Source organism: Salvelinus fontinalis, chromosome 22 (genome assembly GCF_029448725.1).
Source record: "Salvelinus fontinalis isolate EN_2023a chromosome 22, ASM2944872v1, whole genome shotgun sequence".
Classification (NCBI taxonomy): Eukaryota; Metazoa; Chordata; class Actinopteri; order Salmoniformes; family Salmonidae; genus Salvelinus; species Salvelinus fontinalis.
Window position 1 is genome coordinate 13,093,962 of NC_074686.1, and position 18,564 is coordinate 13,112,525.

Below are 18,564 nucleotides of genomic sequence, written 5' to 3' on the forward strand. Positions count from 1 at the left end.
TGAATTATTCTGTATACTTCTGGCCCTTCTTTTGACACTGTGTTAACAACCCTCCAGGCGAGCTTCAATGCCATACAATTCTCCTTCCGTGGCCTCCAATTGCTCTTAAATACAAGTAAAACTAAATGCATGCTCTTCAACCAATCGCTGCCTGCACCTGCCCGCCTGTCCAACATCACTACTCTGGACGGCTCTGACTTAGAATATGTGGACAACTACAAATACCTAGGTGTCTGGTTAGACTGTAAACTCTCCTTCCAGACTCACATCAAACATCTCCAATCCAAAGTTAAATCTAGAATCGGCTTCCTATTCCGCAACAAAGCATCCTTCACTCATGCTGCCAAACATACCCTTGTAAAACTGACCATCCTATCAATCCTCGACTTCGGTGATGTCATTTACAAAATAGCCTCCAAAACCCTACTCAATAAATTGGATGCAGTCTATCACAGTGCCATCCGTTTTGTCACCAAAGCCCCATATACTACCCACCACTGCGACCTGTACGCTCTCGTTGGCTGGCCCTCGCTTCACACTCGTCGCCAAACCCACTGGCTCCAGGTTATCTACAAAACCCTGCTAGGTAAAGTCCCCCCTTATCTCAGCTCGCTGGTCACCATAGCAGCACCTACCTGTAGCACGCGCTCCAGCAGGTATATCTCTCTGGTCACCCCCAAAACCAATTCTTCCTTTGGCCGCCTCTCCTTCCAGTTCTCTGCTGCCAATGACTGGAACGAACTACAAAAATCTCTGAAACTGGAAACACTTATCTCCCTCACTAGCTTTAAGCACCAGCTGTCAGAGCAGCTCATAGATTACTGCACCTGTACATAGCCCATCTATAATTTAGCCCAAACAACTACCTCTTTACCTACTGTATTTATTTATTTTGCTCCTTTGCACCCCATTATTTCTATCTCTACTTTGCACCTTCTTCCACTGCAAACCAACCATTCCAGTGTTTTTTTACTTGCTATATTGTATTTACTTCGCCACCATGGCCTTTTTTATATTTTTATTTATTAATATATTTTATTTGCCTTCACCTCCCTTATCTCACCTCACTTGCTCACATTGTATATAGACTTATTTTTCACTGTATTATTGACTGTATGTTTGTTATACTCCATGTGTAACTATGTGTTGTTGTATGTGTCGAACTGCTTTGCTTTATCTTGGCCAGGTCGCAATTGTAAATGAGAACGTGTTCTCAATTTGCCTACCTGGTTAAATAAAGGTGAAATAAAAACAAAATAAAAAATTAATTAGGTTTGACTTTCTTAGATATGATAGACTAAATGAAAAATGTAGCCTAGCCTACAGTATCTAAGAAAATTGATGTAAATTTGACAACAAATGAAATTAGAGCGATGTCGGACGTTCGTGGCTATGCGCATGCCCAGTAGGATAGCATCAAGCTCACTGCAACAGGTGTGATTTAAATTGGAAATGAGGCAGGGAGAGCTAGCCTGGACAGGCTCTACATAACATTTTCAATTAACGAGAACGTTTAAAACTAGATTTGTTTATTAGAATAATTTCTGTAAACAAATCCTGTAGGACTACTAATTTCGGTGACATTCTTATCACTTAGCCCTACTAATTCTGAATTTGCATCGAAATTGAATGGAGCGATTTTGGCCTACTAGCCAGCGTCTGAATTTGACAGTTGTGTTATTTATTTATCATCCGACAAATACTTATAGCCCATGCATGGTATTTCCCGTGGCCTAAGTTAAACATACGTTTATTTTATTCGTGGGAAGTGACAATTTTGGTTTACATTTTTTCTTTCAAAGTTAGCTTTTGAACAGATTTTTTCAGCAAGGTTTATCAAACTCTAATAACGCATTGACAGACAAAAAGTAAAGAAAAAACGGTGCAAATAAAATATTTTTCGTGTTCGCTGATAAAATAGCTCTGAAATGCGACCATGCTCCCATCTACAGGGAGGGTAAAATTAAATCGAAGCGTACTGAAAGTTGAAGGCAATAATGGACTGCCAATCGTGCCCAGACGGAGACGGCCATTCAAAGTGTTGTACTCGCCAACCGGCGAGACACATGGCGATCCTAACCGCATCAGGAAAACTCTGGAATGCTCTTCACAAAACAGCGAATTGAAAACGAAGGATGCTTTTGTTTTGGGGAACACTGAATCCTCAGTTTTGAAATCCGAAAATCATAATTTCCCCCCATACTTGGGGACAGAAAAGGGGCACCTTGCGAGTGAGACAGCTGTCGGAAAAACAACTGCGGTGCCAGCAGACAGTGGGGAACAGAGGTCACCACCATTGACTGAATGTGAAGGTATGGAGTTGTCCAAGATAAATTATTTTAAATACAATGGGCATTTGAGCACTGGGAATTACTTTGAGGTGAAAGTAGATGGGCCATATACTAGAAGCAAATATGTATAGGCTAAAGTCAGGGGACCTCACACAAGAAGTACATCTTCAACTAGGCCGAATAGGGTGACAGCGGGGCATAAGAAAGAACTATGTTGCAGGCTGCAGTTCGCGGTGTCCTTTGGCAGCGAGGGCTCCTACGAACTGACTGATAAAATCAATACTTTTAACCAAGCAATTTCCAAGGGTAAAAACTCTAGGCGCGTTTCTTATTACATAGAGAGCGACCTATCGGTGAAGTCCAGAGTGAGAGCGTGCGGTGCAGCTGTCAATACTCGAGATGTTGCTGCTGGCATGCCCCCAGCGACATTGGCCAAGAAAACTAGAAAATCTGTGCTGAGAAGAACACGATCAATAGAGCGCAAGAGGAACGTCTCTTGTTTAGAGTCAGTCAAGGCAGTTGAAGAGCAGTCTCCAGCTCAGTCACGAAAAAGAACCAATAACCCGGTGAGTGCTGCTTTGAAACTTGCGAAAGCGCAAGGGAGGGAAGGAAAGTTTGAAGTTGAGAATTTACAATCTGCAACGTCCGCTGCAAGTGCAGGGACAGAACGAGGAGGTGCAGAATCTACCGAAGGGGATGCTGGCCACGCCGTAAAAAGGGCACTCTCCCTACTTAATGGGATTTCAAGTAAGATACATTTTTTACAATTGTATCGTATTGAATGGAGCACTGCATCGATAATGTGATTGACTGGTTTCGTTTGCAAGCTAGCCTGCCTCAACATGCTAGGTATAGGTAGCTAGCCCACTAGCATTTAAGCTAGCTAGCTGGCTTGTAATCAGTACCGCTCACTCTGGCGCTAACTCCACTTGCAGCAACGTGGCAATGAATGAAACGTCACTGTTGAGGCAAGCTCAGTTTGCTGTTGCTTCTGAAATGTCTGTTACCTTGTCGACCAAAATTACATTATGAATGCTGTGCTCCACGCAGTCTGCATTTCTTGCTTGCCAGGAGACAGTTGATGACTAGCGGGCATTTATTTCACATGGCTAACTGACTAGATAGCTTTAAAGTTGTATGAATTTGTAGTAATGCATTGAGAAGTCTGTATTGGTAATTCAGCTTTGATCAACCCATGAAAGTGATCTAGTTATAACTTATGACGCTTGAGCCTGATTTCAATTGATCGTAACTGATGTACGCTAGATTCCAATTAATCTCCACGTTATTTATGGTAAAATGAGTTGAAGTCTGTGTATAAACCCTGGATGACTGACAGGAGGCGCTGTATTGAAGCCACCGTGCAGCCATCTTGGCACAACTCTACAATGTCTACGTTTCTGACACGTTTATTCTATTACACCTCAATGCATACTTTTAAATTATATTATGTGAGCTAAACATAAAAACAAAACAACATTTATTTAAAAGAATATATATTTTAGTGCTAATCTTACTGTCCCCACTACAACAAAAATACTTAAATACATGTAATTTTGTCCTTGAAACATTTAATTTAAGTAATATAGAATTCCATTCATTCCTATGGAGGACTGCTTTTCCTGGAGTGCCAATATGGCCAACCGGTTGCTTCAAAGCCCCTCAATGGCTAATACATAGCATCAGCAATCCAGGGTTTATATGTCATTGGTTGAAGTAGATGCATTTTCAGACTACTTAGCTTATAGGTTGCAACTCAATAGTGGTAATTGACTTCCTCCCCTCATCTCCTTTCCTTCCCTCATCTCCTTTCCCCCCCCTCGTCTCCTTCCCTTCATTTGCACTGATGTCAAAAAAATGTACAAGTGTTGGCCTTTCCCTGGTAGGCGGTCCAATGTTCTAGTGAGGTTAAATGAAGGAGAGGAGTCAAGGAGAGGAAGCTAGTTGAAACTATTGAGATACACCCATAGTCAGCTTAAAATAACTTAGATCAACTGACGGTGTTCATCTCCGCTTCCAGATATTGATAGGAGTCCCATTGTTACACGCCATCGCCCCAAACACCCTGTCAGCTCGCCATCCTGTCCACAGCGGTCAGTCAGGAGAGTGGTCAAATCCTTGTGCTGCGCCCTGTGTGGAGAAATTAAATACACACCCCCTAAGAGAAGGAAGCTGACCAGGGTTGAGCCAGTAGGAGTTGGAGTGACAGGCAGAGGCAGGGCCAGCGTCCTCAGCAGAGTAGTGGGGCTTGAGCAGCCTAAGGTCAGGGTTAAAACCAGGAAGAATTTCACCTCCACCATTAAGGCCCCCAAGAAGCTGGTGATCTGGATAGGGAGGTACCCCAAGGTCAAGCTCTGCGATGTAGCTCAAGTATGTGACGTCTCGGTTGGGGGCTTTTCCTGCCTGCTGCCGGCCCAGCTCCTGACTTCCAAAGTAGTGCATTGTTTCAAGTGGGACTATCGGAGCGAAGTTAGTCTGTTAGGGCCTAGTTGTCGCAGCGGAGGGAGCCATGGGCTTGAGACGATTGGGGAGCGCCTTAGTAGAAAGAAGTCGTATCACTGTTCTCAGTGTGGGAAGAATGGTCAGCTTCTGACGCCGACTGAAATTCACCAGTGCATGCACATGGGGGCGCACGGATTGACTGAGTCAAATCGTTCTGCATCTCTCGCTGCCTCGGAGGGCGGGATGTCTGAAGCATCCACCAATGGTTTTGCTTGTCTCTCACTAGGTAAGCAGCAGGTGAGCAGGGGGTCAAGCGGGGCTGGAACGCATGACAGAGGCATTCTTGAAGACTCTGGAACAGGAAGTGATGACATAGAAACAGGAAAGCCAGTCGCTAAGCGGATGAGATTGGGTTATGTCCACGGAGACATAATGGAGCAAAAACAATCTAGTCCAAGCGAACCAGAACTGGAGCCTGGGATAGCTATAGCTTCCCTCGAAGACAGTCGGACGTGGTCGGAGATGCCATGTGACATCCCGCCGTATTTTCACACAAGTCATGTCAGTCGTAGTCATAGCAACGCTACAGATGCTCCTGTGAGATCACACCAGTTGATGGCACGGGATGGAGGCTGGAGGGTTGGGCCTGGGGGAGGTGACAAGTCACTGGAGTCCCCTGCCAACGGGATGCTGTCTCCCTGGTCCGTGGAGAACGGAGTGGGGGTAGACCCCCCCTCTGACAGTGACACTGAGGAGCAAGACCTGTTCTCCTGTCGTAGAGTGGTGGCCTACATGAAGAGGCTGCACCTGTCCTGTGCACGCACCTACCTCTCCTGGCCCTTCCCCAAACCTGATTCTGCACAGTCACTCCCTGTGACATCATCAGTTCTCAACGCTAATGGACCACTGACACCTCCAGGGGAGTCTGAGTCATCAGCTGTGGGCTGTGTTAATGGAGCCTCGATGAACGGATATGGAGACTCACTGGTGAGGGCTGAGAGAACCGGAGTTCTCACCTCTCACTGTACAGTCTCTGAATACACTCCACAGACAAGCTACCAGGTCTATGCTCATAGGAATGGGATGAAGGGAGATGTAGAAGAGGGAGAGGGAAATATGATGGAAGAGAAAGTCATGAGCAATGGAATAGGAGGAGGAGAAGAGGATGAGAGCGTGACCCGGTGTTCACTCTCTCCTGACACTTCAAGCAAGGTGTACCCATACCACCCCCTGTGTCACAAGAAGCCAAAGTCCCAACTCAGAACTAGGGGTCTCCATCGCAACAAAGCTTCCATCTCCCCTCCACCTGAAGCTCCCACCATCTCCACCCTCCTCACCCCACCCAAAAACCACAGTGAAACTGATAAAGTTTTTTCTGTTTCCTCCAGCCTTTCTCAAACTGACACAGACACCGTTTCTTGCCTCTCTCCACCCAAAACTGACTCTGTCTCAACCTTCCCTCCACCTAAAGTCAGTGGCGGCGGTGAGACAGCCTCCACCCCCCCTCCTATAGGCCTCGGTAGTGACATAGACACAGCCACCGCCGCCTTTCTTCTGTTCTCATCTGCATCCCAAAGCATAGAGACATCCCCACCACCCTCCTCTCCTACTCCCTCCTCCCCTCGGAGGAAGGATGAAGGTGAGGCTATGTTCAATGCAACCTCCTCCCCGTCAGCTGTGGACAGTAAGACAGACACGTCTCACTCAGACTCCTTTCACTCAGCAGAGTCATCCCCTCTTCCACCAGATTTCTCCTGTCTTTCAGCTGAATCCTCCTTTCTCTCATCCAGCTTCTCACTTCTGCCTCAAGAAAAAAGAAAGGCAGAGGGAGTGGAGGTGCAGAGAAGAGAGGGAGATGAAATAAAAGGAGAGGTGACTGCGAGTGGAGAACTGAAGGTTTTGGTTTTACCAGGCAGTGAGTCCTCCAGTCCAGAGAAGCAGGAGCAGCAGCGTCCAGAGCAGAAGAGCACACAGGGAGGCTTGTCGCTCGGCAAGCCCAAAGAGAGAGAGGCTGTGGTGGCCACGATCAGTAACCTCGCCCCTGGGATTCTTGGAGGTCAAACACCAATGCTGTGCATAACACGCCTGATGCTGCAGACACAGAGCTACTCAGAAGAGGACGATGACTTTGTAGATCAGAAAGAGAAGTTGTCCAGTGCAGTAGATGTTGGAACACAGGCCCAGGCAACCTCCACTGATGAAGATGATGGTACATGTGGTGAAGAGGGGAAATCACAGTCTTCTGGAGATGGGACACTAGAGCCTGTTAGAACCCAGCCCTGTACTGATAAAGATGTCGATCATCATAATCAGTCCACCTCCTGTACTAAGGTCACGTCTGAGAACCAGGAAGCCGGCACTCCTTCCTCGTCCGGGTCACACACTCAACACCAGGAAGTAGAAGTCAGGGCAGGGTTAAAGGTCAAGCTGGATAGTGACCCCAAAGCTGACCTCTTGGATGAGTTCACAGCCTATGAGCAGGACATCCTGCTTGTGGATGTTCTCCTGGATGACCCAGAGCTGTTTGGCAGCTTGCCTCAGGACCGTGACCCCATGCGGGGGTCAACCAGGGGACAAAGGGCCGCTAGAGCCAGGACCACCATTGGGGCAGGGAGAGCCCTACTACTCACGGGTGCAGGTCCCTCATGGGCCACTGAGAAAAGGTATGATTGTTTTAAGTTAGAATTTGTTAGCTACCTCTTATACAGGACTTTGAAAATGCTCTCTCTCTGTTTTGTCTTATAGCTCCACCACGGGTACAGATGGGCCTCCTGGTTCTAAGACCGACCAGAGAAGAATTATCCACTTTAAAGGTTTGTGCCTCTGAAAGGGTCAATAGAAGTGTGTGTGTGTACACACACACAATATAAACTATGGAAAGACTGAAAACCAACTAGTGTGAAATTCTGATAAATCTCTTTGTCGGTCAATAATTACCTTTTTAAAATGAGATGATAGTGTAAACCTGTTGTAATGTGTGTTTTGTGTTTAGATGAGGAGAATGCAGGACGGTCTTGGAGACCTGTAGCCAGCTCCAACCCTAAGCCTGCCCTGGTCCACAGCAACAGCTGGCCCCCTACTGTCCACGTGTTACATCCAGACCAGGTCAGCTCATAGCATCAAAATCACTTTATTCACCAAGTACATTTACCAATATCCAGAATTTGACTCAGTGAATAGGTGCTGCCTGCAATAGACATTGTACTAACAGATTACAGCCACATAGACAGCATACAGAATATGGAGTATAAGCTGACTTGCAGTACGGTGAGGATCTACAATTTACAGATATATATATGCAGAGGGAGAGATGCTCATAGCATAAACCATGATTGGGGTCAATTCAGGGAAAAAAATGCTTTTGAATAAGTACAATTGTGACATTGCTGTATTGTGTGTTTGAGCAGGGTGGAACTGACTACAACTACATGCCAATGAAGGCAGAGATCTCTGAGAGGTATATGACTGTTACACTGGCTAACACAATATACCATGTAGGCCTACTCCAACCAACACTACACCTCTACTGCAATAATACTGTTCATCAATACTTCATTCCTTTCATACCACTGCACTTCTATCAGAGATGATGATGGTTGAGAAGGGTAGTGGTGGCGATGATGGTTCAGAGTTGAAGGAGAATGATGATTAAGTTGTGTTGCAGGGCCAAGGCCATCCAGTCTCTGAACTCATTTAAGAGCGCACTGCCTTATCTGATGACTGGAGACTCCTGGTGCAATGGTGAGGGGGAAAACACAACATCCACGATACATAATGAAAACTTGTATCTGTACAGCTTTGATGTGAAGCCGTTGAGAAGGCAGAGAGAACTGACTCATGTGGTGTTCCATAGGACATACAACCTCATGTAAAGACCCAGCGGCAGCAGACACCGGCCCTCAAAGACAATTTGACAGTGTAACTACCTCTCATAATAAAACTACTTCTCATATTTGTCTTTATACAAATATACTTTTATGAATTGTCCTAGTTATCCATAAAAAAAAAAAGATTTGATGAATTCCCTCTCTCCTCCCTCTTTCCTCCATTCCCTTCCTCCCTCTGCTCCATTCCCTCTTTCCTCCATTCCCTTCCTCCCTCTGCTCCATTCCCTCTCTCCTCCATTCCCTTCCTCCCTCTGCTCCATTCCCTCTCTCCTCCATTCCCTTCCTCCCTCTCCTCCATTCCCTTCCTCCCTCTGCTCCATTCCCTTCCTCCCTCTCCTCCATTCCCTTCCTCCCTCTGCTCCATTCCCTCTCTCCTCCATTCCCTTCCTCCCTCTCCTCCATTCCCTTCCTCCCTCTGCTCCATTCCCTCTCTCCTCCCTCTGCTCCATTCCCTCTCTCCTCCATTCCCTTCCTCCCTCTCCTCCATTCCCTTCCTCCCTCTGCTCCATTCCCTCTTTCCTCCATTCCCTTCCTCCCTCTGCTCCATTCCCTCTCCTCCATTCCCTTCCTCCCTCTCCTCCATTCCCTTCCTCCCTCTGCTCCATTCCCTCTCTCCTCCATTCCCTTCCTCCCTCTGCTCCATTCCCTCTCTCCTCCATTCCCTTCCTCCCTCTGCTCCATTCCCTCTTTCCTCCATTCCCTTCCTCCCTCTGCTCCATTCCCTCTTTCCTCCATTCCCTTCCTCCCTCTGCTCCATTCCCTCTCTCCTCCATTCCCTTCCTCCCTCTCCTCCATTCCCTTCCTCCCTCTGCTCCATTCCCTCTCCTCCCTCAGTATTGCAAGTACTATTTCAGCATGTCAGACTGTTTCCATAAGACCTGTTGGTTCCTCCATGTGCCCAAGAGAGGAGACGAGAAGGTAGGCTGCTACTGCCTCCATAACCACCTGGGTCCTCTTCATTATGGTGCACCGTAGCAAAAACATTTACCTATGGAAAATAAATTGTGCTGTAGTCCAAATTGGTAGCACTGCTGATGTAAGAGCACCCTCTGCTTGTGATTAAGAACTTGAGCTTTAATAGTAATGTTCATGCCAACTGGAAGGATTAATGGATATGATGGTGTCCATTGGTTGACTTGTGAATTCTTTCCATGTCAAGATTGCTGAGTGTTATGTCTTGACTATTTAATGCGTTTTATTTTCTTCTAGTTCTGTGTGGAGACGGTGCTGAGGTTCGTCAGGTCTTCCAACCCTGTCTGTCTGCAGAGGGCAGGTTAGTGTGTGTTTTGATTAAATTGTAGTGCTGATTGCTCCTCGGACATATCTGACTGAGGTAGATGCATGAACAACACAGATGGATCGTTCTTTGACACGCTTCACTGTCCTGCTCTTGCTTACAGTCCGTGTCCCTTCTCTCTGCTTTCATACCTCCGTCCATCTCCCTTCAGTGTCAGTGTTTACGTCGTACTACCAGTTCAGTCCTCCAGGAGTCTACCACACCCCTCTGGTCCTGAATTCTCTCCTGGCCGCTCTGCTCAAAGCTGGCTTTCTGTCTGACATCATCACGGTGCTGCACGTCAGCACCGCCCACAACATACTGGTACGAACACACACAAACTACACTGATTTTATTGAGGGAAGCAGCAGAAAAGTATATTTTTTTAGCTACTTTAATAACCAGAGGTGGTAATGTGCGAGGGAGACATGCTCTAGCAGGCGACGGAGGGGCCTTGCTGTGTGTGTAATGTGAGTGACACAGGGAGCGAGGAGGAGGGAGAGCAACCAACCAAGCTGAGTCAAGCTAGTAAAATAACTGAGCTTATTTATCATCCGATATGATTAAGTAGTACCTGTTTTGGCTGTATCAAACTGAGAAAGCAAGTTGGCTAATTTAGCTAGCTAGGCTAATTGAGGCTGCATGTGCTTTCTCCCTGTCCTACAGTTACAAATAACACCTCCATTTAGATTAAGTAGCTGCCTACCTGTTGACTCTTGGTCGTTTGTAGCATAATAGTTTCATTTAAGTCAACAATTTCCTTTGATTACATCATCTCCTTACTTGCTTTGCTGCACGCAGAGGCTCTGACTATAGTGCCGTTTTGAAGACTTGTGATTGACCGACAAGCTACACGCGCCACTCTGCATAGGCTATTCGCGTTGAGCAGTGGTGACATACTGTTAATGTTTTATCAGCAACTCTCTGTCCATCGCCGTTGTAATCTACTGTGAAGCCAAAATGTTCACAAACTGGAGATTTAAACTATGATGGAGGATCGACCCCCACCACTCGCCATCGTACAGTACTAGTTCCCGGCAGCGCTTCACAAAAGGAATGTGCCAGTTAAGATTATAATTTCTATTATGTGCGTATAGGCTCTAGTTTTAACAGAATGCCCTACAAATGTTTTTCAGCTCAGTTACTTGAGGCAATGGTATCAATGCAGCGTAGGCATAGCCTATAGGCCTAGTGTTTTAGTAGATTGTTTTTATATATTCATTCGTGTGCGAACCAAGGTCCCTGTGCAGGAACGGTTCAGTACGAATACGTGTACCATTACACCCCTAGTGGTCAGCAAAGCAAACAGGTTTTATTTGACTGTCCCTCTCCCCCATCTAGCCCAGTCCAGCGTTTCTCCTGGCTCTGTTTGACTATGTGGGAGAGAAAGACCAATCCGTCTTACCTGAACTCATTCAACTCACCTCTAAGGTACTAAGGTGTATGTGTCTGTTTGTCAGTGGAGGATTGTGTGATAAGCTATAGGGAGGAAAGGCTCATTGTAATGGCTGGAATGGAATAAATTGAATGTTATCAAACATATAGAAACCTTGTTTGACTTCATTCCATTTATTCCAGCCATTACGATGAGCCTTTCCACCTATAGCACCTCCCACCAGCCTCCTCTGGTGTGTGTCCACTGAAGCTGACTTGTTGTTTGTCAGTTTTATTTGTTTTAAGTAAAGAGTGTGACCCTGCTGATCTAAATGGTGTGAGTTCAGATGGTGGATGCAGGCTTGGGGTTAAATGTGGACCAATGTGAGCGTGTCCTACACATGTTCCTTCAGTCGCCACAATACCACCCAGCAGACTCACCTGAGAATTACACAACTAAACCTGGCAACCACAGGTGAGTCTATCCTACACACACTTCACATACATCTTACACACACTGTCGGGTCAGTCCTGTACCTGGCAACCCAAGCCTGTTTTAGGATCTGGCTGAGAAACCCATGGGTGCGTTCAGTTCGATTTAACGTTTACTACGTTGCGTGATGGTTTGTACTGAACGCGACGTTTCCCCAAAACGGTGTGCACCGTTCTTCAAAAGCCTTTGAGGCACGTTTGGTGGGGTGTGGCGAGGTGTCGCAAGATCAATATAAACTAAGTAGCCTTCGGCTCATAGGAGAAGATCTCCTGTTTCTGTAGCATGATGTACAAGTACACCCTCTGGACAGGATGCTAGGCTGATCAATATGGGTGTGGCCATTAGAAATTGCAAAACTCGTGCATTACACAATCTCTAGGCCGCCATATAATCATACTGTTATTGAACTTGGTCGTACAGTACCGTTTCTGTGGATTTTAACATTGCACATCGTTTTTTCGTACTGAACGCAGCCCAGGTTTTATCTTGTCATTGGTTTTGGTCGATTCGCTGTTTGACTTGTCCATCACTCCAGGTCGATGAACACTGAAGCGCCCACTCCTGAAGCGCTGAGTCTGGCCCATGCTCTCGTGGAGGTGAAGTATTTTTCTCTCTCCTAGTTCTGTTGCTTGTTTGATCTAAATGTAATCATTTTGGCACATTTCTCGCTCTCCTTCCTTTCCCTCTAGTTGTGTTCCCAGCAGGAGGACTGGGGGAGGTTGGGTGTAGTCTTCCGCTCTATATGCCACTCCCACAGAAGTCTTGTCGACTTACAGCACTTCAGCGGCTGCGTTGCCATAGCGCTGCTCGAGGGGGACAAAGACAGACTGGCCCTGCCCTTCGCCTCCTTCACTGAGACAGGTGAGACACTACAGAGACAGACAGGTCTTTGAGTATTGATAATGAATTAATGAATAAGGATGTATTAGTTGTCTCTGTTCCAGTGTACCAGGAGACCTAGGCTTGCGATGATATTATACTGAACAAAAATATAAACACAACATGCAGTGTTTTCATGAGCTGAAATAAAAGATCCCAGAAATGTTCCAAATGCACAAAAAATAGATTTCTCTACTTGGTGTGAACATTACATCCCTGTTAGTGAACATTTGGCATAGGAGAAGATAATCCATCCACCTGACAGGTGTGGCATTTCAAGAAGCTGATTAAAACGCATGATCATTACACAGGTGTACCTTGTGCTGTGGACAATAAAAGGCCACTTTAAAATGTGCAATTTTAACAGGGCACAATGCCACAGATGTCTCAAGTTTTGAGGGTGCATGCAATTGTCATGCTGACTGAAGGAATGTCTACCAGAGCTGCTGCCATAGAATTGAATGTTTATTTCTCTATATAAGCTGCCTCCAACGTCGTTTTAGAGATTTTCCAGTACGTCCAACTGGTCTCACAACCACAGACCACGAGTAACCACGCCAGCCCAGGACCTCCACATCCGGCTTCTTCACCTGCGGGATTGTCTGAGACCAGCCACCTGGACAGCTGATGAAACTAAAGAGAATTTCTGTCTGTAAAAAAAGCCCTTTTGTGGGGAAAAACTTATTATGATTGGCTGGGCCTGGCTCCCTTGTGGGTGGTCCTATGCCAACCCATGGCTGTGCCCCTTCCCAGTCATGTGAAATCCATAGATTAGGGCCTAATGTAATGATTGCAATTGACTGATTTCCTAATGAACTGTAACTCATAAAAACGCAACAATTAACAGTTTTACTATTTTTCTTCAGTAGTTAGTTTTCTTCTCTGTTCCAGTGTACCAGGAGACAGAGGACTGGGAGGATGGTCTGATCAAGAGCTTCCTGGGGAGAATAGGAGTCTCTCTGATGTTCAGATACCACAAGACACAACAATGGGCCAAGGTAACTGTGTGTGTTTCTCTCACACTCTGGATCAAAGGCTGGTGTAGCTGATGTGGTCTGTAATATTGGTGTGTATGTGTTCTCTCTGTGTGTGTGAAGGGCCGGAGGCTGGTGGATGTGTTATCCAGGTTAAAGGTAAACTACTCCACTCTGAAGGGACTGTTCGGTAACGAGGATGGAGCTTCTCGCTGTCACCTGATCACAATAGCTACAGAACTCTTCCTTAGGAGCGACAGTGTAGAGGGGGCACTCAACACACTCCGATGTAACGAATGCACTCTCACACACTCTCACTCCAAGTTAAACATGTAACACACACACACAGGTAATCAAGTTTCAAGTGATGGAACAAGGCGTGTGTTTGATATTTCAGACCTCTGGTGTGTTTTGTAGATAACGAGTGGTTCCTGAGTTCGTGTGTGTGGCCGTGTTCGGTGGAGGACGTAGCAGAGAGAACAACGGTTCTGGTTCGACTGGCTGAGATAACATCCCACAGAGACACACTGGAGGTCCTCACTAACCTGCCTGGTCTTAAGGAACCTGCAGGTACACACACACCCAACTGTCTCACCAACATACACTACTGGTAAAAAGTTTTAGAACACCTACTCATTCAAGGGTTTTTATTTGGACTATTTTCTACATTGTAGAATAATAGTGAAGACATCAAAACTATGAAATAATACATATGGAATCATCTAGTAACCAAATAAGTGTTTTAAAAATCTAAATATATTTGACATTCTTCAAATAGCCACCCTTTGCCTTGACAGCTTTGCACTCTTGGCATTCTCTCAACCAGCTTCACCTGGAATGCTTTTCCAACAGTCTTAAAGGAGTTCCCACATATGCTGAGAACTTGTTGGCTGCTTTTCCTTCACTCTGCGGTCTAACTCATCCCAAACCATCTCAATTGGGTTGAGGTCGAAAGATTGTGGAGGCCAGGTCATCTGATGCAGCACCATCACTCCTTTATCTTGGCCAGGTTTCAGTTGTAAATGAGAACTTGTTCTCCATTAGCCTACCTGGTTAAATAAATGTGAAATTATTTTTTTTTTAAATTAATAATAATCTTGGTCAATTTGCCCTTACACAGCCTGAAGGTGTGTTGGGTCATTGTCCTGTGGAAGGGGAAAAAACTATAGTCCCACTAAACCCAAATAAATCAGTGTCACCAGCAGAGCACCCCCACACCTCCTCCATGCTTTACGGTGGGAAATACACATGCAGAGATCATCCGTTCACCCACACCGCATCTTTTTTGGCAGTTGGCACCAAAAATCTCCTATTAGGACTCCAGACCAAAGGAAAAATATCCACCGGTCTAATGTCCATTGCTCGTGTTTCTTGGACCAAGCAAGTCTCTTCTTATTGGTGTCCTTTAGTAGTGGTTTCTTTGCAGCAATTTGACACCGTCTCCTCTGAACCAGTTCATGTTGTCTGTTACTTGAACTCTGACACATTTATTTGGGCTGCAAATTCTGAGGCTGGTAACTCTAATGAACATGTCCTCTGCAGCAGAAGTAACTCTGGGTCTTCCATTCTTGTGGCGGTCCTCATGAGAGCCAGTTTCTTCATAGCGCTTGATGGTTTTTGCGTCTGCACTTTCAAAGTTCTTGAAATTTTTCATATTGACTGACGTTCATGTCTTAGTAATGGACTGTCATTTTCTCTTTGCTTACTTGGACTTTTACCAAGTAGAGATATCTTCTGTATACCACCCCTACCTTGTCACAACACAAGTGATTGGCTCAAACGCATGAAGGAAATAAATTCCACAAATTAACTTTTAAGAAGGCACACCTGTTAATTGAAATGCATTCCAGGTGACTACCTCGTGAAGCTGGTTGAGCAAATGCCAAGTGTGCAAAGCTGTCATCAAGGCAAAGGGTGGCTACTTTGAAGAATCTCAAAAATAAAATATATTTTGATTTAACACTTTTTTGGTTACTACAAGATTACATGTTATTTCATAGTTTTGATATCTTCACTATTATTCTACAATGTAAAAAATAAAAACCCTTGACTGAGTAGGTGTTCTAAAACTTTTGACCGGTAGTGTATCTGGCCCAAGAGGTACCAGTGAGTTGCACATTTATTTATGACGTTACCAACCATGTGTGTGTGACCCTCTCCCAGACCTAGCAGACATCTCCATATACGGCTGTCTGTTCAACAATCACCTCAAGTCATGTGTCGACAGACAGACTGTGACTGTGGCCTCAGACACGCTGGGTTTCATGTTGTCTAAGAGCCTGGCTGTGGACCCTCCTCTGCTGCACACTCTGCTGCACAAACTGGGCAAGCAAAACATCTGGCTTCGGGCTAGAGCTCTCTTCAAACGTGAGTCTATTACGTACTAGATAACCATGTTTTATCTATCAAAAATAAGATTGGTATTTTTTATTAGGAAACACTGTAGTTTGAGAGCAGCGTGTGTGTGTGTTTCAGAGGCCCTGTGTCTAGGCTATTACCCTGGTGTGAAGTCCGTGCCAGGCTCTCTGGCACTGACCGTTCCCTGTTCCCTGGGGGAGATGGAGATAGCTCTGGCCTTTGAGATGGTCCTCACCCTCAACACTACAACCATCCTGAACACAACAGGCACACCACAGTCCATCATCATCACACTCAAGAGGTGTGTGTGTGTGTGTGTGTGTGTGTTGGCACGCATAAATGCGTTTTCCTTTAGGACTGGAGACTGAAAGTGAGTATCTAGTACTGGCAGTTGACTATACATACTAATGGTTCTCTCTCCCTCTACAGAACAGGAGACAGTGAGAGTGAGTACTTGGCGGCAGGCAGTCGCCTCCTCTCTGCAGCGATCGTCCCCAACCCTAAACTGACCGTCCACTATACAGCAGTCAACTCCTGTCAGGAACAGCTGTTCACGGTCGACACACACACCGCACGCCGCTGGCTCCGACACAACCACACCTGGGCCAATGAGGTCTGGACACATTCCTAGGAATAAAAGCATCCCAGGAATACTGACCGACGTTCCCATCCTGGGAATACCGACCAATGTTCCAATCCAATATTCTTTCTGGGAATACCGACCAATGTTCCAATCCAATATTCTTTCTGGGAATACCGACCAATGTTCCAATCCAATATTCTTTCTGGGAATACCGACCAATGTTCCAATCCAATATTCTTTCTGGGAATACCAGGAAGGTTTGGAACAGGAAAAGGTTGTACTGAACCCTTCCATGGCCGTGTGTGTGACACTCTTCAAACTTTAACCTACAGCATCTAGACTTTACAGGCTAATCTGATCAAGGGATTTGTATCAAGAAAAGACTATCAGAACTGCATATAATTGTTTGTTTTTTACAAAACTTTATTGTATGTTGAGTTTTTCATTGTAAATTGTTTTAATTTAAAGGAGATGTTGAATGGAAGAGAGAAAGTACAAAACTTTCCAAGTTTGTTTGGCTTTGACTAGATTTTGTTTTGAAAATGTGGTTTATTTGAAAGTTCTCTAATTTTAGCTTGATGTTCTTTAAACACTTTTTTGTTGCATATTTGAGTCACTTGAACATTTGTGAAGCTAGATTTTACTGTTTTGTAAGAAAGAAAAAAAAAGATTAAAGAATGTCGGTTTTGAACTGGGTACCATTCATACTTGACTACAAGGTTTGTTTCAGAAAATTTTTATTTTCCTTAACATTTGTTTCTAAGCAGATTTAAAAGCCTAAAATGTTGTTTTTTTTGTCAGTCAGCTCTGTCATGCTACATTTTAATGGAATAAATTCACAACAGTACTATATTATTGTAAAGAAAGAAAGCGTGTCCCAAAACTCTGTCTCAAAATCAGTGAGATCATATCAAACAGACATTTTGATCCCAGTTAACCTAATGGTCCTAGCTGGAATCACATCAGTGTGTACGACCTTCCTGATTTCTTTACATTCCTATTTGTTTCCTTTTCCAGTGCTATATCATTCTATTCTTCTCGTGCTTCAAAGTGATTGTCGAGAACTTGGTTCTCTGTTCTAAGTATCGCCGGTTCTAGCGATGAACAGTATTTCAGCATCTTCTACTGTAGGTATGTTTGGTTGTGTAAAACACATTGTTTTTCTGGAACAACAGTCTAGAAGCTATTTAGTTTCAGTCTTATTTTGTATTTCTTAAAGGAAAAATAAACTACTGACTGACTTCTGTTTTTGTGTGTAACAATAATGTGTTTGTGTGGCTCTTGCCTGGCTACCCATCCATATCACTCTAGCCAAACTGATGTCCACGAGGAGTCTGGTTTTGCCTAGAATGTGAACATATTCTGACTGCTCTGATTGGTCCCAGAAACTGACGGGTTGAGCCATCCTACATGACGACCTTATCAATTTTGATACTCTTTGTTATAGATGAGCCAATCACTGAATGTATGTTGCAATCTTTAATAGAGCAGCAGAATTCAATTCAGGGTGAGTCGTCAGGCAAGATGTGGCTCAGTTGATAAGGGGAAAGGAGCTAGCAATGCCAAAATCGTGGGTTTAACCCTTGCAGGGATAATCTGTGTATGTGCTCTGACTGCTCCTGCCTACAATCATACCTCACAAAACAGACCCACTACATCTCCCTCAATGGCTACACCTCAGACTCCGCTGCAGTAATATTGGGTATCCCCCAGGGCTCTGTGCTGGTTCCCTTACTCTTCATCTACATCCTCCCTCTTGGTCAAACCCTCTGTCACTTAAACCTTGACTTCCAATGCTATGCCAATGACACATCTCTTTCCAGCTCCAAATGGTTCAAAACACTGCAGCCTGACTCCTCACCCACACCAAGTCCCTGTCTCCCAACGCATTGATTACAACAGTTATTCCCAAACGGGGGTGCAATGCTGTCAGGGGTACGCCAAATAAAAATGTGATTCACATACAAAAAAATACATTTGTTTTTTTTACATTTTCAAACAGTACAT

General features: G+C 45.0%; 1 protein-coding gene across 3 annotated transcripts; it reads left to right on the forward strand.

Moving 5' to 3' along the window:
- Nucleotides 1–1,466: 1,466 nt before the first annotated feature.
- Nucleotides 1,467–17,803, forward strand: topaz1 (testis and ovary specific TOPAZ 1). Of its 3 annotated transcripts, none has more exons than XM_055876487.1 (20): nt 1,467–2,312; nt 4,312–7,396; nt 7,479–7,546; nt 7,726–7,838; nt 8,141–8,190; nt 8,398–8,474; nt 8,587–8,651; nt 9,455–9,538; nt 9,830–9,893; nt 10,069–10,220; nt 11,238–11,327; nt 11,618–11,745; nt 12,299–12,359; nt 12,453–12,624; nt 13,534–13,640; nt 13,740–13,905; nt 14,034–14,186; nt 15,780–15,983; nt 16,092–16,275; nt 16,404–17,803. In XM_055876487.1, the coding sequence occupies exons 1-20, from the start codon at nt 1,937–1,939 to the stop codon at nt 16,603–16,605; spliced, it is 5,601 nt and encodes a 1,866-aa protein (XP_055732462.1). In that variant the 5' UTR covers nt 1,467–1,936; the 3' UTR covers nt 16,606–17,803. The 3 variants fall into 3 exon arrangements, with proteins under 3 accessions (XP_055732462.1, XP_055732464.1, XP_055732463.1); XM_055876488.1 differs by having other exon boundaries at nt 2,226–3,038; XM_055876489.1 differs by lacking the exons at nt 15,780–15,983; nt 16,092–16,275; nt 16,404–17,803 and having other exon boundaries at nt 13,740–13,775; nt 14,034–14,148.
- The last annotated feature ends 761 nt before the right edge of the window (nt 17,804–18,564 follow it).